Source organism: Delphinus delphis, chromosome 5, assembly GCF_949987515.2.
Source record: "Delphinus delphis chromosome 5, mDelDel1.2, whole genome shotgun sequence".
NCBI lineage: Eukaryota > Metazoa > Chordata > Mammalia > Artiodactyla > Delphinidae > Delphinus > Delphinus delphis.
Window position 1 is genome coordinate 45,156,533 of NC_082687.1, and position 26,232 is coordinate 45,182,764.

General features: G+C 41.5%; 1 protein-coding gene across 1 annotated transcript in view; it reads right to left on the reverse strand.

The window, feature by feature from the left end:
- The window catches only part of FRAS1 (Fraser extracellular matrix complex subunit 1), a 464,038-nt gene extending 442,884 nt beyond the window's left edge, over window positions 1–21,154 (reverse strand). Inside the window, exons 1-2 of the mRNA XM_060012300.1 lie at window positions 21,031–21,154; window positions 14,212–14,243 (exon numbers count right to left, since the gene is read on the reverse strand). Coding sequence (XP_059868283.1) covers window positions 14,212–14,243; window positions 21,031–21,106 — 108 coding nt within the window. The 5' untranslated portion in view covers window positions 21,107–21,154. The remainder of the gene's footprint in view (window positions 1–14,211; window positions 14,244–21,030) is intronic.
- Between the last annotated feature and the right edge of the window lie 5,078 nt (window positions 21,155–26,232).

Consider the following 26,232-nt stretch of genomic DNA (forward strand, 5'->3'; position numbering starts at 1 on the left):
AAATTAATACTTTTCCCTTCTTTTTATATTATATGTTTGTTCTTTTAGAACAAACATATTACTTTTAATATAATAAATAAAACAATATGACCATTCTCAGTTAGAAAAACCAAAAAAGGAAGGTATCATTCTCAAAAGTTGGTATAATATTCTGGGTTTTGTGGTTTGGTTTTTAAAAAAACATTAATATTTATCCTCTTTAATTGTTTTCTTCTTAACTCAATTATTTATAGTACAAAAAATAGAATTCTTAGTTTTCAAGATACAATCTTGCTTACTAAGTATCCTTGACCTTAATAAGTTTGCATAAAAACACCTCGCAGGAATACACACGCCTTGACGCTCGCAGAATTTCTTTTATTATGCTTTATATTTATCTCCTGCCTGTTATCATTGCGGTTTTTCCTCCAAATCATCAGTGAAACAGAGTAAGAAATGTAAAAAGATGTTTTTTCTTCAACAGCTTAATTCATTCTAGTAAAGAAATATGAGTTTCTCTCCTTTTCATAAGCACTTATCTTATTCCCATAAAATCTCCCTCTCTTCTCCTCCTAAGTCAAACTCTTAAGAATCTTTTCTAGCAGTTCATATTTTTCCAAAGGTCCTACTATTCCTTAAAGTATCTTATCACAGTTGATCTTTCTTTTAAAAAACATATTTTAAATGTAGGAATGATAACTCTGATAAAATTCTAAAATCAAACAAAAGACAGTAAGTTCTGTTGTCCAGCACAGGAGAAAAATTATACTCTTCAAAATCCGGGGTAGGATAAATAAAATAAGGTTTCCATTCAAAAAAATTTAATACAATAAAATGTACTTTATTTATCTTAATGCTACCCAGAACATAATTTAATCTTTGCAAGTTGCAAAGTAGAAAAAAGAAATGCCGACTAAAGAGGAAGGACAAAGATTCCATCATGACCTCAGGGGGAATCATTATGAACGTCAATATTAAAGGAGTGGATTAATGCCTATTAATAGGGAGTTTCACTTGACATAATCCAAGATGAACCTGTTTTTGCTGAACTAATAACTCACTGTTGGAGTATGTCTGCACACTGGTTTTTTTTTTTCCAGCAGTGATGATCGGTTACATGGAGCCACCCTCTCCAAAGCTCTACAGAGCGACTACAGGCTAATCAATTTGTAGCGACAGAGTTAGAATTCAAGAGCAAATGATTTCCATTTCAAAGGGTCCCCATGGTCTACAGAATGTAATTCACATGCCTATTCCAGGCCCTATGTGAGCTGGAGTTTAAAAATCCCTTCTCTCCAAAAAAAAAACTAAAACAAAAAAAAAAATCCCTTCTCAGTGTTTTATCCCATCACTTCTCACACTTTAATCAAACTGGACTGCCTTTGCCACTTACGCTTTTACTCACACTGATCCTCTATCTAAAGAGCCCTTCCCTCATCTCTTCCTGTTCTAAACTGACCCATATTTTAAGGGCAAGATCAGAAGGGACTTCCTCCATGAATAACAGTATTCTCAACAGCTAGAACATACTTATTACCTACTAGTGTGTACTTACACATGAAACCCCACGTACTTTCAGGTGTTATCTCATTTATCTTTACAACAGTTCTGTAATACATGCACAACTACTATCACAGACGTAGAAAACAAACTTATGGTTACCAAGGGGGAAGGAGGGGTGGGATAAACTGGGAGATTGGGATTGACATATACACACTGCTATGTATAAAACAGATAACTAACACGAACCTACTGTATAGCACAGGGAACCCTACTCAATACTCTGTAATGACCTATATGGGAAAAAAATCTAAGGAGGAGTGGATATATGTATAACTGATTCACTTTGCTGTACACCTGAAACTAACACAACATTGTAAATCAACTTTACTCCAATAAAAATTAATTTTTAAAAAATCGCCATTTTAAAGACGAAGTAAGTAGCCCAAGGTCGGTCGAACAACAGTGAAGAGCTCAGACTCAGACTTAGGAAGTCTGAATCTAGAGTTCACACCCTTAGCTACGCTGCTGCACACTACAATGACACTTATCCCAAAGTGCTTTCAACTTAGTTCATTATTTGACTGTAGGGTGTTGGTTAGAGTGTTTGTAGCCACAGTAACATGAAATCCTACTTATACTGGCTTAAACAATGAGGGAATTTCTTAACTCATATAACAATTCCCCAGGAAGATCAGTTCCTGTGCTGCTCAATTCATCAGATCAACAACCAAACTCTTCAGGAAACCAAACGCTTTCCATCATTTTCCTCCATCTGTGTGCTGGAGAGGTAGTCCAATGGCTGCAAAACTGTTGCAGGAGCTCCAGGGATCACATCTTCACATGCCAATGTTCAAAGACTAAGTTTGAAAATCTCCCATTAATATGGGAGAAAATATTTGCAAATGATATGATCCATCCATAAGGGGCTAATATCCAAAGCATATACACAGCTCACACAACACAACAACAAAAAAAAAACCTGGATTTAAAAATGGGCAAAAGATCTGAACAGACATTTTTCCAAAGAAGATATGCAGATGGCTAACAGGCACATGAAAAGATGCTCAACATCACTAATTGTTAGAGAAATACAAATCAAAACCACAATGAGCTATCATCTCACACCTGTCAGATGGCTATCATCAAAAAGTCAACAAATAAATGTTGGCAAGGATGTGGAGAAAAGGGAACCCTTGTACACTGTTGGTGGGAATGTACAATAAATTGGTGTAGCCACTGTGGAAAACAGTATGAAGGTTCTTCAGAAAAACTAAAACTAGAACTACCATATGATCCAGCAATTCCACTCCTGGGTATACGTTTAAAAAAAAAAAGAAAACATTAATTCAAAAAGATACATGCACCCCAATGTTCATAGCAGTATTATTTTTACAACAGCCAAGATATGGAAGCAACCCAAATGTTCATCAACAGATGAATGGATAAAGATGTAGTAAATGTGTATACAATGGAATATTACTCAGCCATAAAAAGAATGGAATTCTGCCATTTGCAATAACATGGATGGTCCTAGAGAGTATTATGCTTAGTGAAATGTCAGACGGAGAAAGACAAATACTGTACATTATCACTTATATGTGGAATCTTAAAAATATAACAAATGAATGTATATAACAAAACAGAAACAGTCTCACAGATATAGAAAACAAACTGGTGGATACCATTGGGGAGGAAGGGGTAGGGGCAAGATAGGGATATGAGATTAAGAGATATAAACTACTATGCATAAAACAGACAAGCAACAAGGATATATTGTACAGCACAAGGAAATATAGCCATTATTTTGTAATTACTTTAAATGGAGTATAAGCTATAAAAATGTTAAATCACTATGCTGTACACTTGAAACTAATATATGGTAAATCAACTATACTTTAATCAATCAATCAATCAATAAAATTTAAAAACCCAAACCCCCTCCAAAAACAGAAATTTAAAATAATAATTATAAAATAAAATCTCTCAGTAATAAAGAATTCTTCTTTCTCCTGAGGTTTCCTTCTTGTGAAGGGATATCAACATATACTTCCAGGGCTTTCTTTTCCCTGGGAAGGTGGCACAATTTCTCTAACTAGCAAATTTAAGGGTAACTGGGCCTGCTTAACTCAGTTGTGTCTTCCTTCCTCTTCTAGGAAGAAGACTTTCAACCAATAGCATAAGTTTTCCTTTGCTTCTTCAGGCAATAATTCTCACCTGAGCAGCCCTTCTGCATAGGAAAGCTGCCTCTGTAAATCTCCGTCTGTGACGCCTAGTCGGCTGGATGGTGTGGGTTCAGAATCAATAAGCCTATCTGGCTAAGAGAATTAAAGCTATATCCTCCACGTTAGCTTCACCGATTAAAAAACTTAAAAGGTGATTTTTACTTCTATTCTTTGTGTCAGAACTGGAGGGAAAGAGGTGTTCTTTATAGGGTCCTTTCAAGCACCCAAAACTTCCCTGCATAACTCATTGGCCACAACTAGGTCATATACTCACTCCTAAGCCAATCCTGGCAAGGGAATATAAACTTCCTAACTAGCTTGCAGCTAGGAGTTACACAAGTCATGTGGGCAAGGGGTGGGAACTGGAAGAAAAAATTAGGACTTTGCCAGCAGAGAAAAGGAGAAAGGGAGCTGTTGGGTAGGCACCCCAGGGTCTGTAACTCATATCTTTTAGCACATGGAAGTTGATCAATAAGTATCTACGATCCAGGTGGACCACTATTACTACATATACCAATGGCAAATATGAGAGGGAGAGGGTTCTTCTAAGCCACTAATTTCAGGTTAGAGTTTCTTTTGTTTCTGTTCTCTCAACTCTTAGACCAAGTTCCCTCTGGCTTAGAGGGAAACTAAGTACAGTAAGAGCACCAAAGAATACATATCTCTGTTAATAATTCTCTCCTGCTCACGATTACAAAACCATTTCAGGAATGTAAGGTACAAGGAACTATGAAATCTGCTCTCCCATGTAGACACCCTCCTCTCCCCAGCCCATCCCACACCCATGCAATTTGCCTTTGGAAGAAAGGAATGACATAAATTTAATAAATAACCAATCTTGGGAGCTGTCAGGAAAGAACTCACAGGTCATGGCCCAAACTCAAGCATCTCCTGGGTACTAACAAGAAACTGTTTCTTACTGTGAAAGCTTTTCCCTTTCCTTCTTCCTTCCATTTAGTTTATAAACTCAGGGAAACTAAGAAATCATTGCTGAAAAGAATCTAGCTGGCATACCAGAGGATACGTACTTATTTTACATAAAACTGCTCAGATTTTTAAAAATTATTTTGTGCAGATTTTATATTTGTGTCCCTTTTTGTCACACAAGCAGAATGCCATCCATATGAGATTTTCAAAGCCAAATTTTCTTTAGACATTTGCCACTCAAACTCCAAGAAAACATAAGCTTGCTTAACTCACAATTGTCATTTGATATTTATGTATCATCTTTTCCCTTAGTAAGCAGAGGGCTTTAAAAAGTAACTGAGATAACACCATAAGGTGTTAGAAATGAGTGACAGTTCTTTTCTAGGAGATATATATATATATATATATATATATATATATATATATATGCATATATAAATGTACAAGGTATAAAATAAACATGTATATGTACATTTTTGTAGTTATAAACAGACAAATGAAGACCAAAAAAACAAAATGAGGTACTAGGTTGTAAGGCAATTGGAGCAAAAATGACACAAACTTTAAAAAAAAAAAGTGTGGGGAATGTATGGTCTGATCAGAAAATTGAAATATATGATCATGCTACCATCTTTTGAACAAAGTAATATGGCTGCCAAGCTCAGCTGCATCTTCTAAATTCAAAACAAAGCATAAGAAATGTGTTTGTGGGCTTCCCTGGTGGCGCAGTGGTTGAGAGTCTGCCTGCCAATGCGGGGGACACGGGTTCGTGTCCCGGTCCGGGAGGATCCCACGTGCCGCGGAGCGGCTGGGCCCGTGAGCCATGGCTGCCGGGCCTGCGCGTCCGGAGCCTGTGCTCCGCAACGGGAGAGGCCACAACAGTGAGAGGCCCAAGTACCGAAAAAAAAAAAAAAGAAATGTGTTTGTTAACTTAAAACATCTGTTCCTACCACAAGAATATGAACAAGAATGAAAATGCATATGGATTGTTCATCAATAAAAGCACAAAATCTCTTGTACTATTCCTCTCACACAACTATGCTCAGAAGATATGAATTTCCAAAGAGGAAACTACCACATCTGATTATGGTGGACGATTTATAAAAGCCCAGTAAAGAAAAAAAGAATCATCTGAGGCACCTAGAGCCCAATTCTCACTGCCTGGTACCCAAGGGTACAAAATCAGTCCATTTGAAGGAACGCAGGGGAGAAACCCTTCATTGTACACCTCTGGGGCCAGAAGACTTTCTCACCACCACTCCACCCCTGCCACAAGGGCTTCCATAAGGCAGCAACACACAGCTCTAATCTTCAATTCACGCAGGTCAGAACCCAAGTTAGAAAGGCTTTGTAAGTCATTTAGACCAAGCCACCACTATCTCATTTATGATACAGACTTCCCAGTCTCCGCTTGAATATCTCTAGTTAAAGGAAGCTCATTACTTCTCAAACCTTATTCCAGCACCTAGCAGAGTGATGATGTGCTGATTTTCGGTAAAAAAAAAAAATGTTTTTACCCCAGAATAATTATATTTTAATAAAGAGTAGTCTCTCCCACTTAAAGGCATATTACTCAGTGTTTAAAAATAAATGAAGAGGCTGAAAAAATGATGAATTCTTGTTAAACTATAATGAAGAACAGTGATATCCTACAATACCCAATAGTGCTCTTAAGGGAAATTAAGGAATGGCTGACTTTATTGTTTCCCTTCTGAGTATATCCACAAGATGCCAAGCATTCCCCCCACTGCTGAGAAGTTCAGGTTGTTTAATAGCAGTCGCTGACCAAGATTTACTAAGTGTTTGGGGGGCTTTGAGCACTTAATAGGGAAAGCCTCCAAATTCTCTTCATTTCTCTTCTCCATAAAATTTCTTGAGCACGAACACAAGTCTGAGACATTTTCATTTCTATGGGCTACATCTCTTGTGTTACAGTTTCAAATAAAAGAATGCTATAGCACATCAATTTTTTAAAAGGACACTAGCACTGAAGAGCTCTACTTGCCTTCTTTAATCCTCCTTAACCCTAATCAACAAGGCTTACGGATTAGACCAGAAGTTCTCAATTTCTCCCACCACAATATACAGTGGATAACACTCCCACGAATATATCAGACTTTGACAAAACACCAAAAATATTTTGTAAAATCTTTAATAGAAGTAAATTAAAATCACAGTGAAATATTACCTCAAACCTGTTAAGCGGGCTATTACAAAAAGACAAAAGGTAACAAGTATTGGAAAGGATGTGGAGAAAGGGAACTCTTGTACACCGTTGGTGAAAATGTAAATTAGTGTAACCATTATGGAAAACAGCATGGAGGTGCCTCAAAAAAATTAAAAGTAGAACTACTTTATGACCCAGAAATCCCACTTCTGGGCATTAAGTCCAAAAAAAAATGAAATCAGAATCTTGAAGAGATATCTGCATTCCCATGTTCCTCTCAGCATTATTCCCAATAACCAAGATGTGGAAACAACCCAAATACTCATCAACAGAAGAATGGATAAAGAAAATGTGATACACATAATGGAATATTACTCAGCCTTAAACATGAATGAAATCCGGCCGTTTGCAGCCACGTAAGTGCACCTGAAGGACACTATGCTAAGTGAAATAAGCCAGATGGAGAAAGACAAATATGGCACGATCTCACTTACATGTGGAATCTAAGATAGTTACCCTCATAGAGCAGAAAGAAGAATGGCTGGCAGGGGGTGTGGGGAAGAGAAAACGGGAAGAGTTTAGTCAAGGGGTACAAGGTTTCACTTGTGCAAGATGACCAAGTTCTGGAGATCTAATGTATAACAATGAAACTATAATTAACAATACTATATTATATACTTGAAAGTTGCTAAGAGGGTAGATCTTAAGTGTTCTCACTATGGAAGGAAGGAAGGGAGGGAGGAACGGAGGAAGGAAAGAAGGGAGGGAGGGAGGAAGGAAGTGAGAAAGGAGTGACTGAGTTGATGGATATGTTTATTAGTTTGATGGTGATTATTTCACAACGTATACACACACCAAATCATCAAGTTGTACGTCTTAAATATATACAATTTTTATTTATCAATTATACCTCAATAAAGCTGGGGAAAGATTTAGTAGAATATGTAGGATTGATTGCAGGTGAGGGCTCAGCTGTAACTCCACCCCTTTTCTTTTATTCAAGAAAACGTATCGAGCAATATGGGAAGAGTAGTGTTGTAATAATTATATACATATATGTATAAAACAATATTATATAAACAAACAAAGAGCAAACTCAGGTGCTCTAACAAATTTTTGGTGACCTTCCTCAAACTGCTAACAACACAACAGTGAACCTTTACCCAGGGTGAGAGCCATCCATGAGACTAAAATTCAGGCTTAAGTACTAGAGTAAGTTAAGAATTTTAAAGTTCTAAAGCTGCACAGTCTGATACAGTAGCCTCGACCCACGTGAGGCTATAAATTTTAATTAGCATTAAGCAAAATTTAAAATCCAGTTCCTCAGTGTCGCTAGCCACACTTCAAGTGCTCAACAGCTACATGTGGCTTGTGGCCACCACACAGGACGATGCAGCTCTGGAACATTTCCATGAGCACAGGGCGTTCCACTGGATGGCCCCGGGCTAAGGAATCTCGGAGAGGATCTAATCTAACTCTCCCATTTTACGAATTTAGAAACTGAGACCTCATTTCATTCAAGTGACTTCCTCAGTACTACACGGCTAGTAATTACAGAGCCAAAACCCGAACCAAGACTCCCTGGCTTCTACCACGCAGTCATTTCCACTCCGACATGTCGTTGCCACCTAGGTGATGTGTCTCTTCCTTGCCAAGCACAGTTCTGGGTTCTTTCACAAGCATGCTCTCAGGTAATCCTCACACCGACCCTATGAGGTATATTATTATATAGACAAGGAAATTGAGACTTGGCTGTTTAAAGTCTCATATCTGAGGCCACACAGCAAGAATGTAGCAGAACCAGATTTAAACTCCAGAGCCTGGGTCTTTCCACTGTGTTATACTGTATATAGTAAACACTCCACAATTTTAATTCTTCTTAAGAACTTTTTCTTCCTTTCAAATGTGCTAAAAGTTAGTCCCTCATGATGCACTTTGTCAGCATTTGTGAGGAAAAGTATTCCAAGTAGGAAAATGCCAACACTCAACACTTTTGATCTGGGGAAGAAGAGAGGCTGTGTCCACCTTTGTTAAGTGTAACTGCTTTACAGCAACAGTAATAGCAGCTAACCTTTATGGTAGGTCACAAGCTAAGCGCTTCCTGCTGGTCTCTTTTAACCTTCACAACAACCCTGTGAAGTAAATCATTCATCTCCATTTTACAGATATAAAAACTGAAGAGGGCTTCCCCTGGTGGCGCAGTGGTTGAGAGTCCGCCTACCGATGCAGGGGACACAGGTTCGTGCCCCGGTCCGGGAGGATCCCACATGCCGCAGAGCGGCTGGGCCCGTGAGCCGTGGCCGCTGGGCCTGTGCGTCCGGAGCCTGTGCTCCGCGATGGGAGAGGCCACAGCGGTGAGAGGCCCACGTACCGCAAAAAAAAAAAAAAAAAAAAACTGAAGAGTTCAACCATCCACCCCCAGGAAGAACCTATAAAGGAGATGTTTGCTTGTGGTGAGGCCAAAGGAAAGTGAAATTCTTTTTACTCAATATTGACAGAAAAAGACAGGAGATAGGTGAAAACTTTGAAATAAAAAATCTGTTTTCCTCCTCACACTTGATGCCCCTGTCACAGTTAAACATATAAAGTAGGTAGCTTCCCTCTGAGGGACTCCTGATTTAACCCAGTCACTCTCTCTTCCACTGTGGCTGACTTTGGAGAAAGTCCTGAGAGCCCAGGGGTGCAGCGATATTGTGGAGGAAGAAACACACCCCAAAATAGACTATGCAGTGTTTCTAAAGGTAGGGGACCTTCCTGGGTATTTTCTGACCTGAGGAATGGAAAGAAGAGAAAGGAGGGAAGACAGTGTTAAAGAAAGAAGAGAGACAGACAAAGTCAGTACATAACTGAGAGACGGCTACATGGGGCTTAGAACCCAATGACCCCAGAGTGTCTCCACGAGTCCACAGAGGTGTCAGAAGTTGGGAAACACAGCACATTGCTGGGGATTTGTGTGGGTACATATATATAATAGAGCATGTACTATATGTTAAGATGGAATAACCCCTAAACCTTCCTTGCTTCGTGTGGTGAATTTAGCACACACTAGTGTGGGAGAGCCTCAGCTAAATGGGAAGGGGTGAGCCAGGGACAGCTGGCTCTTGCAGGAGGTCGGGACAGAGGCTGGCAGAGACAACTGCGTGACAGGTGCAGCAGGGAGGGGGTGGGCACATATGGCTGATGGTAAAATAAGCTAGCTGTGTTCAGAGACAACAAGCAGACTGGCTTGGCTGCGAGAAACGGTATGCTCGGTGGAATGGCTTTAAAGTCAGACCCAGGTTGCAACGCCCTCTTCCTCTAGCACTGACTAGCTGTGTGATTTTTGAACAAGTGACTTAGAGTTTCTTAGTCTCAGGTTCCTGATCTGTAAAGACAACACCTATTTCCTGGGATTGTTGAGAGTATGAAATACGTAGCAGGTGCCGAGTAACAGTTCCTTCCTCTTGTCCTTCTTGGCTGGTAAAGAGGAATTTTGTTATTGCAGAAAAGCACATACCAGGCACTGTGTCTGGGTGTCTTCCCCATATTACCTCCTTTACTCTACAAAAACCCTTCAGGAGAGGCTCTATTTATCCCCATTTCACATAGGAGGTGATAGAGATTCAGGAAGGTTATGTAACTTGGTCACAGAGCTGGTTTGTAGCAGATGAGGAAGAAGCAGAACAAGGTCTGTCGGTAAAAACCCTAATATGAAAAGATACACGCACCCCAGTGTTCATAGCAGCACTGTTTACAATAGTCAAGACATGGATGCAACCTAAATGTCCACCGACAGAGGAATGGCTAAAGAAGATGTGGTACATATACACAATGGACTACTACTCAGCCATAAAAAAGAATGAAATAATGCCATTTGCAGCAACATAGATGGACCTAGAGGTTATCATACTAAGCAAAGTAAGTCAAAGAGAGAAAGATAAGTATCATATGGTATCATTTATATGTGGAATCTAAAAAAATGATGTAAATGAATTTATTTACAAAGCAGAAACAGACTCAGACATATAAAACAAACTTATGGTTATCAAAGGGGGAGGGATAAACTAGGAGTTTGGGATTAACAGATACACACTACTATATATAAAATAGATAAACAACAAGGAACTACCATATTGCATAGGGAACTATATTCAATATCTTGTATTAACCTATAATGGAAAAGTATCTGAAAAAGAATATATATATATAAATATATGTATAACGGAATCACTTTGCTATACACCTAGCTATATAGTTGTGCTATATAACACAACATCGTAAATCAACTATACTTCAATTAAAAAAAATTTTTTTTAAAGGTCTGTCAGACTACAGAGGTCCTGAATGAACCACTCTATCTGGCAGCTTCCCAGGCAACAAGTGATGAGATGGAAAAGGCATCAGTGGAAGGAATCCTCACAAGACAGGTTGAGAGTTAGCAACTAGTAGCCAGAGCTTAGATCTGTGTTCTCATTTGCTTGGTATGTTTCATGGAATTCTGGGTGAAGCTGGTGCTTTGCCATTTTCAACCAGACCCACTTTCCACTTTTGGTTACTCACCTGAGTAATGAAGGAAGCACAAGAACTTCAATCCCTGCCTCACTCTCCCCACCTATAAAATGGAGAGTCTGGACTACATGACCTCCAAAGTTACTCCCAGCTCTACAATGCACGTGGGTAGAATTTACAGGGTTTGGGGCTGGGACACCATGCCACTATCCTCAAAGCCAGCCCCTGGCTGTGATGCCTCTTACCATAGAAATCCTCTCACCCAAGGAGTTGTTTAATCAGAGAATCCTAGAACAGTATATAAATGTCCTTAAGCTTTGTATTTTAATTCAAAATACATAAATGCACATTCATTCAATTTCATTGATGCAGGTGCAGTGCTTTTCTTCAAGACCAGGCCATGTGGCAAGAGAGCAGCAATGAATTATTCATACAGTTAGCTACGGCCACAATGCATCATCCCCATTCCAGTTTGAAGTTCCTTAAAATAGAAAGAGAACTTCAAGAGGTTGCAACTAAATCCGAACGCAGAATCTCTCTGGACTTTTGTGCTTTTCCCCCAATCTTTTATAGTTGTTTCTCTCATACTTAATTTGACAGCAAATTTTCAGTGACTCACCTCTACAGAGTCTTTTTTTAAAGTATTCAACATAGTTTCCCTAGAAACAAATGCTATTTCTTTTCATATTCCCATTTCAGCAGCTTAATTAAACTATAAGTCAGGTTTTGTCATTCTTCTGCTCTAGCTCCTCCAGTGGCTCACCCACCTGATTGAAAGGACAAGCTAAAGTCCACAGAAGGACACGCTGCTCTGTCACTGCCTACCTCTCTGGCCTCATCTCCTGCCATCCTCCCCCTGGACCACGTGCTGCAGCCACAGTGACCTCCAAGTACTTCTTCAAACGGCCAAGCAAGCTTCCACTTCAGACTTTACACTCCCTGTGGAATGCTCTTTCCCTGGATATCCAAGGGGCAAGCTCCTATAGTGCCCTTCAGGTCTTTCTTCAAATGTCACCTTACTTTCTCAGGGAGCCCTTCCCTATCCCCTTATTTCAAGAGGCCACCCTTGTCCCCTATTCAGCCTTTTCTATCTCCCCACACCCATACGGTTTTCCTCCTTAGCACGAATCTGACATTCTAAATATTTTATTCATTAGAATTCGAGCTTCATGAAGGCAAGGATTTTGCCTGTTTGTTCACTGATGCATCCCCAGTGCCTAGAATAGCAGGTCCAGAGTTGTCACTCAGTAAATATTTGTTCAATAATAATCTTTATTATTGTAGTAAATGTATTGTCTTTCTGCCTGATTTGCATAACCACAATCACAAGTACATCAGGCTAGAGGAGGTGTAGGAACAAACATAGCAGAGTCTTGGTAAGCAAAGAAGGCAACTAGAGGGGTCAGGAGTGTGCTAGTGCCCCCACTCCTTTAACTTGATCAAACCAAACTGACCTCTTCCCGTACTTGATGCTTTCGTATTCAAATGTACAATACCATGCTGCCGCGTCAAACATAGAAGGTAGTCTAGCCACTTTCTTCAGATTCAGGAGAACAACAGAAAGAAGACAGGTTGTTTTGTTCTGGTCCACCCCTTAACGGTCAATTACCTTTAGCAAACCTCTCTCTCTCTCATCCTCGGTTCTGCATTAAAAAGGGGGAGAGTATAAAATAATACATGACCTGCCTATTTCACTGATCTGCTGCATGTATCAGGTAGATCGATAGCCATGAAAAGATACTGAAAAGTTACCAAGGACTCTATACAATAAGCAATTTTCTTTGTATTAAAACGGACAACTAACTTGTCTATAATATCTACTACAGCTCCCCAAAACTGATGATGTATTTTATAGCACCTTGATTTTAAAATGATTCCTAAAATGTATTCAAGAATAAACAGAAGGAAGAGTAGGCTTTTAAGGGCATGGAATGGGAAAGAGAGTGGAAAATGGCTTTCACCTGATTCTTTAACAGAAAAATATAAGGAAGGAAAAAACACATCAATCTCCAGAGCAGTAACTGTATTACATAAAGTTCAGATTCAAGAATATTACTGTGAACATCTACAATTATCTAGACTCTCAGATCTTTCAAATATTTCTCATCTATTTCAATACCACAAGGACAATCCAAGTTGACATATTGGTATCACACATGTCAATAGCGGGTTGGGATGTAAATGAGCAAACCCTTTCCAACCATCTGAGTTTTGTTTTTATTACAGCCTTTATTAAACTAAAATAAAAAAGTGGTGAAGAATGACTTGTCACACCACTTATTAGAGTTGATGGAGTGTAGACGGTCTTTTCGATTGGCTTTTAACACACTGTTGTGCACCATAGTACATTATTAATGAAAAGAAATGCAGGAATCTTGCATCAGCTTTTCCCCCACGTGATCCCGACATTAAATTCAAAATCAATTCTCCTCTACGTGGCAAAGGATCAGAGATAAAATGCTAATTTGTTTGTTACCAAAACTTAAAAGTATAATTCAAAGCAACAGTCAGGATCCTCCATATTGTATTCAATAATTGTATATTTTTTTGGAGGGGGGGTTCAAAGGAAGAAGCAAACAAGTTGTTTGGAAGATAAACAAATTGTGCCCTAGTTCATATCTGACAAAAGAATGGGATCTAATTTTCTCTCTGATTGAAAGAACTCACAAGACAGCCATGGAATGCAAATTGGTGTTGGGTGTTTGAACTTCTCTTCCAATACCTGAGTATCCAAATGGAACTAATTCACTCTGGAAAAGGTATTAAGTAATTGAGCATGATTGTGCCAGAATGAGGGATAATCCTCAAACTGAAAAGGAAATTAAATACATTTTACAACGACAGGGTCACCTCACTCACTCAGTAACCTCAATCAAGCATTTTACATGCAAAATAAATAAACCAAATATATGAAGAATGACCTACCGCCAACAAGGAACCCTGATAGACACAAGCACCTGTGGGGAAAAAACAAAACAAGAATTAAAAGGGATGCATAACAGACCAATAGGCACTGCCCTGGCCAAAGTACACTAAAACTGCATCTACATGCATCATAATCAGTAAACTGTGCTTTTTCCAAAGCTTGAGGATTCTGCCCCTGGGGAAATAATCCCATACACCAAAACAACATTTCTTGGACATGCATGAGGGAAAGCATTATTAAAACTCATTATTTGAATTTTAAAATAAATGTATGTATAACGACATGCTATAAATACACTGGTGTATTTTCCTATATGACAAATCAGCAAAGCCTTCCTAATCCAGTCCCAATTTACTTATCCAGCCTTCTCTGCCACTCTTTGCTTACACAAATTCTCCAGTCCAACCCAAGAGGCCAACTTAGGATCCCATGGTAATGCTTTCATATGCCAATGCTTTCATTTTTGTTTCCTGCAGGAGATGCATTTGGTCTAATCAATTTCCTTGAACTTGATCCCATCTCCTTCACGGAGCTTTCCAGCCCACAAAATTATGCTTTTTCTAAACCAATTTTTAAACAGCACAGCAGGTGTTGATTTAACCTATCAACATGTAGGCAGCGTGCTAACAGATACTAGCTCAGAAACAGGCTGCAAAGCAGATTGAAATAGCATACACACACCAAGACAGAGCACACCTTGACAATGTGCCACACTTAATGTCCAAAGAGGGAAGGACACATTTTACTACAGTGCTTGGATGCCAACAGATCATTTGTGAAGTCTCAGAACTATTAACTTCTCAGGAAAGGACTGGTCTACCTTATCTACTAATAATGGAATTAAGAACAGTATTCAAAGAAAAGGAGACGGTTATTTACACTTGGGGTTTGAATCAAAGATCTCCATGGGCAAATTTATTGAAATGACTTTTTGTGCCCTTGAAATTCAAATAAGAATAACTTGAGATAAAATGTTGGGGGAAAATTCTTCCTGACTTAGTTTTAAGAAATTCTGTTCCAAAGACAGTATTTCCGTCTATGGTATATCATAAGAAAGGAGATATATATAGATATAGATATATATAAACACATATATGGATATAGATATATATAAAATAATCATATGACATGTGGATATGGATATATATAAAATAATCGTGGGCTCCCCTGGTGGCGCAGCGGTTGAGAGTCCGCCTGCTGATGCAGGGGACACGGGTTCGTGCTCGGGTCCGGGAAGATCCCACACGCCGCGGAGCGGCTGGGCCCGTGAGCCATGGCCGCTGAGACTGCGCGTCCGGAGCCTGTGCTCCGCAACGGGAGAGGCCACAACAATGAGAGGCCCGCGTACCGCAAAAAAATAAATAATAAAAAAATAATCGTATATAAGTACACAAATATATATCAACACAATGCAATTCCTCAATTATGTAAATGGACTTATTTAATTACTTCTCACATTTAAAAGTTAAACATAAAGATCACTCAGGTACAATTTAACAAAATTTAAATTTTAGAGTAAACAAACAAAATTTACCCTTTAGATAAAACCATCCTCAAGTAATTTTATTACCCTCCTCCACAGCACTACCCTCCAAAGGCCAGTAAACTTTCAAAGCTCCAAAAGGAATCAGGTATCTTAAAATGTATCCAAGTACTCATATCAAAACCCATTTCTGGAAATGTAGACAGATGTTATAAAATCACAGTAACATGAAAACATAAAGCAGCATTGAGTGTGGCATCACAAACACACCTGGTTAAGCCAGACATCTGTTAGAAACTCAAGTCAAAACTATGTGCAACTGCTGATAAATTCTATCATTAGAAAAGGGAAACAACTCAATTTGGATTGCTCTAGGATGTACAATTCTAAAAGAAATAAGCCTTGGCCTCTGAGGGCTTTCCTAAAACACAACATCTCTACCCGAAAGGCAGCTGCAGAAATGCGTCTCCATTAACACAGCTTCCAAACCCTCATTGCTTCCCTGTAGAAAAAAAGAAAGCATTCTACTGTGATGCCCAGTCCCATCAAACATTCATCACCACCCAATGCCAGATGCAATCCTCCAAAGCAAGCATATTTCTCCCACACTGGCACCAGCTTCACACCCACCAGCAGACTAAGTTGGGAGGTTTGTTGGCATTGGGTGCTAGGTGCAGCTCCTGGTTCTGCCTTTTCACTAATCGATCAACTCATATACTTTGGAAAACAAAGTTACTCTCTCCGCTCGTCACTTTTTTTCTTAAGGAGCACTGGAATGATTGCAACTCTACCTGAAGTTTCGATTTGGGCTTTATTTGAACTTGAAACTCCAGCTTAAGGGGAATTCTAACTGATGATGAAGATCTAGAAGGAGAAACAGGCCTTCTTCAAGGGAAAACAGGAAAAATAAGAGACTTTGCCAGTTTCAGGGCATGGAATACAGCTGAGAAGGCAGGTAATTTAAGTTCTGACACCTGTGAGAAAGTGCATAAAGTTGTGCAGGGTGAAGGGATCACATAGTGCCATGAAGGAAGCTGAGATCTTGAGACCTTCCTCCTGTGGGTGGCGCCTTTCTTGCAGGTCACGTAGGCAAAATGTCACTCCATATTCATTTAAATAAATGTCATTTCATATTCATTTCTAGGCCCTTTGGCACATTAGAATGTACTCTATTATGAGACACGTGTATAAAATCTGAAGTTTTCAGAGGAAATGTGAGATATAATTTGCACCAGTACTCACATCCTGAAACTATTCACTATGGAAACCCTACCTGATAACATGAGGAAATTTGAGAGGTTAAATCGAAGTCACAAAATGTCAGACCCATTTGTTCAAAGAAGTAGTGGCACATGACCATAACATATGAAGAAGTTTGGACAGCATGGTATCACAAAAATACGACTCATTAGGAACAAGCAGCCACAAGTTGGTAGTTAAATGTTCAGGCTTTATTTTGTGCTATAATTCAGCATATGGCTTGTACACTGTGGAACAGTTAAAATAGAATCCTTTTCTGGACTGACAGGACAGCTCCTGTCCTGATTATTGTCAACCAGGAGTCAGATCAATTAATAGAGTAGTTAAAACAAAAATGGGCCAACTGTTTCTGAACTAGTGTAAGATTTGGCACACGACTCCAACTATGCCATGTTGGTAGTCCCCTCTCCTCTCCTGAGGCAAGTGGTGGACAGTATTTTATGACTACTCATATCTGAGTAAAACTGAGTAATATTACCACTCAAGTCCACAACAGCGAATACAGATGACCATGCTCTCACTAAAGGATTTATCTGCAGAGGGTAACACCCAGGATCCAATCCCCAGAGGAGAACAGAAATGCAATATGATGGAAATAAGAGCCTATGACAATACAACACCCTTTATTTCCACTAGCTGGTAGTTGCAAAAGCCAAAAGATGCAGAGTTGCAATTATTCGATATTGGGAAACCCACCAAGGACCAACGTTTACATGTCCCTACTGCTACCTTACCTATATTAATGATTTCCAGGTATGCGAACTCCCTGAGGGAAGGCATTATTTTTTTTTGATGTCTGTATGTCCCTACCAGACATAACCTAATAACCTGATATATAAGCTATCAATAAAGATTTGTGGAATGAAAGAATGAAGAGATAGGCTATTTTTTCCCATCCAATGTCTTTCCTTCCTTAACATTGAGTTTTGAGCACTGAATCCTACACAGAAGGAACACTTCTACCAAGAGTGGAACCAAATATGCTGATCCACCCATAAATAAAACACTCTGTCTATCAAATGATCCTTTTCAGTATATTCTGCTAATGGCATTTAAAGGAAAAAGACTGGCAGATTGTAAGCTTGGCTAAAGTCACATGGGGAGTGATGGACATAGACTGGAACTCAGTTCTCTTAACCAATTCAAGACTCTTTATCCACAGCCAACATGTTCTATCTAGTGTAACTTCACAGGATTTCCACGGGTCGACACAACTCAAGATGTACTTCTCCAGAAACACATCTGATTCACAAAGCAGCCACATTTGCTAGAAGTTTCTCTGTGACTTGTTGATTTTATTAAGTTCGCAAATCACAGTAGTTTGTTAGCTTGGCGATATAAGAAAATGTAAAATAACACTGCCAATAACCTGCTTGTAAACCTTCATTTTTCTTTTAATAATTAAAATAAAATTCAGAACTAGAAAGATGCAACTGACCAAAAAGAAGGCAGCAAATACTGATCGTTTTTTTTTTTTTTTTCTATGCTGGATGATTAGCAGAAGTATTTTAGAGCTATCACCTAGCCAACTTCTGCATTTGGTGAATAACAGACCACAGCCCAAAGAAGTTAGGTGGTTCATTCAAGGTCACACAGCAACAGTCTCAGCTTAATTTGAAACGTGATTTGGCAACACTCATTCACCTGACCAAAATTTTTTAGCACCTATTGTGTACCAGGAGCTGAGTTGGAAGGATAATAACCAGGGGCCATCCTAAGCCCTCTGCGAGCACACAGTTAGGTGAGGAAGATTGTATCTTTATCAACTAAAATTATAGAATTATTAACTGGTGCACCAGAAACATATATGACATGCTCTCTGAGCATTGAGAAGAAAATAACAAATTCTGCCATGGCCCGGACAGCAACAGTATCACAGAGTAGGTTGCATCAAGAGACCCACACGTGTGAATGCTTCTTTTCCACTTTTAAAAATCACTTCCAAGGCTAATAATAAAAACTTGAGGAAATCTCTAATATCCTTAAGCTCTCCATTCTTGACCTTAATGCTCGTATTTTTAAGAGAAAAAGAAAACCCTGACTGAACCAAATCGAAGGACTCATCAGATGACAGCTGAGTTTTTGGCCGTAGGACTGTTATCACTTAATTAATTTAATGAGATAAAGTATGTAAAGTGTTTAGCATAGTGCGAGGCAAATAGTACAGTGTTCAGTAAATGTCCATATTCATTCATTCATTCATTCATTATTAGATAAGCATCATTATGACTTGGATGGAAACTCTCAGATATCTAAGAATCCAAGTTGTGGGATGATTCTAGAATGTTCTGAAGGTGGGATGAATAAGAAGCAAAGTTTCCAAAGAATCTTTGGAGGAATAGCGCCCCTCGCGTCCTACACTCCTCCCCCATCAGAAGACTTTGGACGTTTTTAAACTTTGCCCTTTTTGTCAACCACTCTTCCAAAGAGCGAACCCTGCAGGCCCTTAGTAATAATGGCTTTTGTAATTTCAAGAGATTTGATTCTGAAAAGCAAATCTCTTACATCATTCCAACTGCCCCCTGGTGAGCTATCGGGGACGGACAGCACGTTTTCCGCGTTGCTGGAACATGATCCTTAATAGGAAACTGCCACCACCAAGTGCAAACGTAATTTTTCTGTCTCAAGTTCACATCTGGGTGGCCTAGGTTGACTCTCCCATGTGCTTTACTACAATTAAGCCCTATACGTTTTATTGTCTTTTAAGTTTGCATACACACGCACACATACAAAAGACACGGTTCTACAGGTTATGCCCTGGTTGAAAAAGGCTGCACAGGCCCCAGACCTGCACTTCCCAGGGATGATACACACTTGACATAATTCCCGGGAGGGTGCGGGCTGGCGGTCGCTCCACCCACGGGAAAGTCCCCACTGCCGTGCGTTTCCAAAGCCACCGTCACTTTCTCCCGGGAAGCTAGCTAGGAAAAGGCCGTTGCTCAGGTGGCTGCAGGTGGATCCGAGCAGGGCTGTGTCCTCTTCGGGGGCTGCCGCTGCCCCCAGTCCCACGCCCGGGTCCGCACCCGAGCGGAGAAGGCGTCCCGCCCAGCGCCCGCGACGGCCGCGGCTGCGGCTCTGATTTGCCGCGGGGCAGGTAAACTCTTCTTCCCGCAGCTGGATGAATAATGAACGGAGCCGGGAGGGGAAGCCGAGAGCCCTGCGCGGTAGATTAAGCCGCCTTCCTCAGCCCGCCGCCTCCCTTCCCCCTCCCTAAGCACCCGCTAGGCGACTTTCCTCGCGACTCTAGGCAGGTGGGAGCTCACGCCGCCTTGCGTCCCGGGCCCGCCATCCTAGGACCCCCAAACTCTTGATTTCCTTATCGATTAATTTATTTGCCTGAGCTCACATTGCTCTTGCTATCATGGCGACAACTCCCACAATCTCCTTTTTTCTCACCCCCAGCTCCAGGGTTTTACACGTAGGTTGGAGCCTCGGAGGAAAACTGGGAGGCAGGGGGCGAAGTCAGAGAACGGAGCTAAACTCTTATTAACCACTTCTTTTCTGGGGAAGAGGCAGGCTCGTGCCTCTCTGTACTGGGGAGGTTTCTTGCAGTGCGATTGAATTGTCTACTTCCAGAACAAGCTCTAACCACCTTATAAAATCTTAATTGGACTTTACGGGTAGACTCATTGGGGGAAGGAGGGAGGGCGAGAAGGGGGTTTTAAGGTGCCGGATTTTATTTTTCATAGGAGCATAAGTATTTTTACACAGGTAATTGCAATTGTTCACTCCTCACCTACGCTCCACGTAGATGCTTTCCATTCGGGGGCACCGGGGAAGTGGGAAGAAAGAGAATCCAATTTCAGAGATGGTACCTCGGTCGGCCACCCACCCACCCACCCAAATGCACTCAGGGCAGAGAGGGAGAAGGGAGTGGGGCTTGTGATCTGCATACAAAACAATCAGGAGTTGGAATCTTCTCACAAAAAGCCCCCTCTAGTTCCACGGCCACCCACCCACCCCCAAAAAACTTCCATCTGACCCACAATGCCATACACCCGCTGAGCTTTTTAAAAATTACGATCTCACTCACACACACACACACACACACACACACACGGCACCGCTCTCTCACCTTCAGAATGATGAGGCAATACTGCAAATTCCGCCAATGCCAGGGCCACCCCGAGCCACACTTTGAAGACACTCATTGCTGCCTCTGCACCCAAGCTGGGCAAGCCCAGCCTTCAGCATCCAAGAACCAGTTCTCAGCCAAAACGCAGCCTTCGGCGCCCCAGGCTGGGCGCCCCGAGAGCGGGGTGCGACGGGCGGCGGGCAGCGGGCGGTCACCTCCGGGGAAATGAGGCGATGGACGGGCGAGAGCGACACTCTCGTGGCGGGGGGGAGGGGGAGGGATTCAATTCACTCACTGCCGGGCGGAGAGCGCGCGTAGCTCTCCAGCAGAGCAGGGCGCCAACCTCGGCTGAGCTCGGGAGAATAAAAGAGGAGGCAGGGCGCAGTGGCCCGCGGCTAAGGCTCGCCGGAAAGTTGCCCGTCACCAGCCGACTGGATCTCCCCGCATTTCCCGCAGGCCGGACCCGCCCGCTCTCGGGTCCCCAACCGTGGAGATCCCGGCGCAGGTTCTTCGGCAGCAGCTTTCTAAAGTTCGCTTGACACTCGCAGCGTCGGCCGAGGGGGTCGCCAGGAGCCCCAAAAGACCCACCCACTCCTCCTTCTGGCCTGGGCCACCCGGCTCGGCGGACCTCAGCCACCCGGGGCGGCTCGCGGGAAACTTCGTGCTGCGCTGCGGGCGGCTCGTGGGACTCGCCGGCGCCGCAGCCGCACGCCGCCGCCGCGGGCTGCGCTCCCTGCCGCAGACTCCGCGAAAGCTTCTGAGGAAAGCCGGGGGCGGCAGCGCCGGGGACCCCGCCGCTACTTTCCCGCCCCCGCCGCTGGCCCGGGCGAGGAGCGCTGCGGGGCGCGGCTCGCTCGGCGCCAGCGGCCACCTCCGCCCCGTGCACCCCGAGCCGGTCTGCTGGGTCGAGGTATGATTACGGGAGCGGAGGAGGAGCCATGGTTTTAAATGCAGCGAGGAAAATGCTAGAGAGCCTGGAAAGGACTTCCGAACTAAAGCCACTCGACCGGAGAGCCCGGAAACGCACAAAATAAGGCCCCCCTCTGGAACCCCGCGTTTAAAGGACACACGCTCCGCCTTCCTCCGCCTCCCCCACCCCCTCCCCCACCCTTCCTCTCTCCTTTGCTCCGGGTGAAAATGGACCCAGAGACTCGGAGCTTTTGCAAAAGATTCCAGAGAGTCACGTGGAAAGGGGAGAAGCGAGGAGGGGGGAGTGAGGGGAGGCCGAGAGAGCAACCTGATCCCCTTATTCTTTCTGCTGGAGTTCAGATTGCCTTTGTCTGGGGCGGCATCAAAAGTGGTCACACCAGGGAGGGCTGGAGGGGAAGATGGCGTGGTCCTGGCTCCTGCACAGCCTAGGGACCCGCGAACCGGATCCACAGCCCTCACTTGGGAGGGGGTATGCCCACATTCAAGGACCCCAGCGCTACTCCCCACACACACACCCCGCCACTCCGGCTGCACTAAGAGAGTGAGGCAGATCTGATCCATCTTCCTTGCTCTGAGACCATCAGGTCGTCGCATCGTGGGTTTACCAGCAGCCTGGGAGGATATCGGTGTGTGTGTCCTAGGCGAGGCCTCCCACCGCGAATGCACCTTTCCCTCTCCCTGAGAGAGGCTGTCAGTGGAACACTACGCAGCCTCTGAGCGGTGGCTCCAGCTGCGCCCCCAAATGCCAAAGACTGGGAAGTAAATGGCAGGGCAGGGCACACTGGGGCATGCCCTTGAAGAGTGGAGGTCTTGATTCCTGCTCAGGACTGAGTGCCGGCAGCTATATTTTTATAGGACCAAATAAAAATAGCTGGTCTAGGGTTAATTATTTTATGAGAATAGTTGCATCAGAAAGATGCTGCCTGGATTATGAGTGGCCCAGAGAAGAGACGTCCTGGGTCTCTCAGTTGACCTCAGATGGGCTAGCCTGTCAAAGGGGAGTTTGTCCAAGCATTGAACTCCGAGCTGTGAAACAGCAGGGGCCCAATTTATTTCCAGTCCCATCACCACAATCCAGCGGACGTTCTGCTCCGCACTAGCACGAGTTGGAACGATTCACTTTTCAGAATAACTCGATAAATTGTAACCGACAGATCCTGTAACTATTACAATTAGCCCAAGCAAAAGGAAACGTCTGACAACCTAGCGCTGATCTTTAAGTATTCATAAGACCCAGGGGTTGTGCAAGTCTCTCCTGGGCTGTGGCGGTCTCAGGGACAGAGATTGTCACCTTTGTAGCTGAAGCACATAGTAGGTGCTCATTAAACGTTTGTTGAAAGAATGGACTGAGCAAAAGAGTAAGTCCCTGAGAGAAGGCCAGGTATAAAAAGAAGAGGTGAGATAAAAAGGAAACAGGATTTCCAAAGACGCTTTGCTTTTTGCTTCAGATAAGGAGGTATTCTAAAATACACCACTTCTGCCCCTGCCTCAATTTAAACAGTGAAATACTTGGAACAACCTATAATACAGAATGTGTTGAGTGAATTATGATTCCTCCATAAACTTCAATATTATACAGAGATTAAAAATATCCTAAATGTATATTTATTGACATGGAAAGATGTTTTTAAAATATTATTGGGTGAAAAATGTAGCTCATAAGAAAATAATATAATGTTCCAATGGTTTTGCTTGTACACATGTACATTTATGCATTTATACACACATATTCATACACACGTATCTCAAAGAATATACACCAAAATACTATCTCTGAGAATTCAAGTGAGTTTTAATTTCTCTTTTTAGCTAAACTGTGTTTTCTCATTCTTTTATATGGAACACATGTTTAAGTGCACGATGCAAAATTATATTGGAGAAATTTTCAAATAACAGAATTAGCTAATTTAAACTGGCTTAAACTACGTGTATGGCATTTATTGTCTGTCATAACTAGAAACTAAGACTGTCCTTAGAAGACCTTCAGATTGGGTCCAATTTACTACTTTAATGATGTCATAAAGGACCTGAATTATTTCTTTTTCTCTGCTCTGCCTTTGTGATAGACATTACTAGTGTTCACCATCATTTCCTGGATACATGGAATATCACATTTTCCCAGCCCACTCACAGTTAGGCGGGGCCATGAACTAGGTCTAGACCTGCACTGTCCAATACAGCAGCCACCATCCACATGTGGTTATTGATCTCTTGAAAGGTGGCTAGTCCAAATTGAGATGTGCTGAAAGTATAAAGTATATATCAGATGTCAAAGTCTTAGTACACACAAAAAAGAATGTAAAATATCTCATTTTTTATATTAACTATATGTTAAAATGATAATAGCTTGAATATATTCTTTTAAATAAAATATATTATTAAAACTAACTTTTCCTGTTTCTTTTTACTTTTTAAAATGTAGCTTCTAGAAAGTCAGGTTTACATATGTCCGCTAATCTATAAGATGAGATATGAGAATGAGATCTAATCTACAAGGATGGTTGAAAAAAAAAAAAAAAACATGTAATATCAAGCACTGGCAAGGATGTAGAAGAACTGGTACTCTCACACGTATTTCTGGTGTTAAATGCAAAGTTATGCAGACACTTTGGAAAACAGTTTGGAAGTTTCTTATAAAGTTAAACATGAAGTTACCATATGACCTAGCCATCCTACTCCTCTAAGTATTTACCCAAGGGAAATGAAAACCTGCGTTCACACAAAAACCTGTACATGAATATTTTTATTGGCTTTATTAGCCACCAAAAATTGGAAACAATCCAAATGTCCCTCAACTGAGAAATGGAGAAACAAACAGAGGTACATCCATACAACAGAATACTATTCAACGACAAAAAGGGACAAACTACGGATACAGACCACAGCATAGAGGAATCTCAACTGCATTATGCTAAGTGAAAGAATCCAGACTCAAAAAGCTCATATACTCTGATTGCATTTACGTGACATCCTGGAGAAGCAAAACCATACTGTCAGAAAACAGAGCAATGGTTGCCAGGAGCTGAGGGTAGAAGGAGAGTTTGACTACAAAGGGCATAGACTAATTCTGGGGAGAGATGAAAATGTTCTAAAACTTGCTTGCAATGGTAAGTACATGACTGTATGTGTTTGTCCAAACTTACAGAACTATACACTTTGAAAGGGTAAATTTGCTGTATGTGTATTATATGCTAATTTAAAACAAAACAGACAGCAAGCAAAGAAATCTTAGCAAACAAACATTACTTTCAAATTTGGTAATAACAATAAACTTAGTCAAAATAATTATACATGTGGCTCATATTATGTTTCTATTGGACAGCACTGTTTTAGACAGTGGGCTCTGTCATTTTCAGGCCAAAGCAATTATAGCAATGCTCCCTTCCCTGCCTCAGTGAAGTCTGAAACCTATGATGGCAGCATCATTAGATGGTGGAGCCTCTGTAAGCCCAAGTCTCTGAATGACTCTTTGGAACAAAGGCCCTGCCAACACTCACTGGACACCTAGTGTGAGAAATAAACTTTATTTTGTTAAGCAATGAAGATTAGGGGGTTGCTTGTTACTGCAGCATAACCTAGCCTGTCCTGATGAATGCTGTCTTCCATTGTATCAACTTCACCTCCCACTTCGATCCTGCTTTTAGGTACAAAGTAACTACCCACAATTCTCCAAGCTACATGCTTTTTAGTTTAATTTATAGATATTTGATCCAGAACTATCTAAAGAAGCAAGGAATATACTTTCTTTCCCCAGCAGACATTTCCTTGTGTTTCATTGGTTCACATTCACTCCCATGCTCATCTCTATTTCTCTAATAGTGAATGAGAAGCAGGAAGCAAAGTTAATGATCTCATAACTTGATCCATGGAAAACTAAGTAGCTTTTAGTGTCTTTATTTTTTAAAGTTTTCCAGTGATGATATAATCAGAGCTGCAAATTTTACTGTCACTGTGGTTCTGATATGTTTGCTCATACTAATCCATTAGCATTTAATTTTGTTGCTTTTATCTCTTATCCTATAAGCACATAAGTAACAGCTGAACTGCAACGAGTCTGGCCTCAGTGCCCCTGGAATGATTCAATCTTAAAATGATTGCGGATTTCAAAAAGACTGGGAGAAACTGGCCATGGGTTCTCAGGGTTGTGCCCTGGCAGACAGGCAGTCCTGAACCTGCTGTCATTTTTAGGAGGTTACAGAGTTGAGAAATATTTCCCCTGTGGGCACAAGACAAAAAGAAGGTGGAAAAAAGCAAGACAGTGAAGAGCCATGA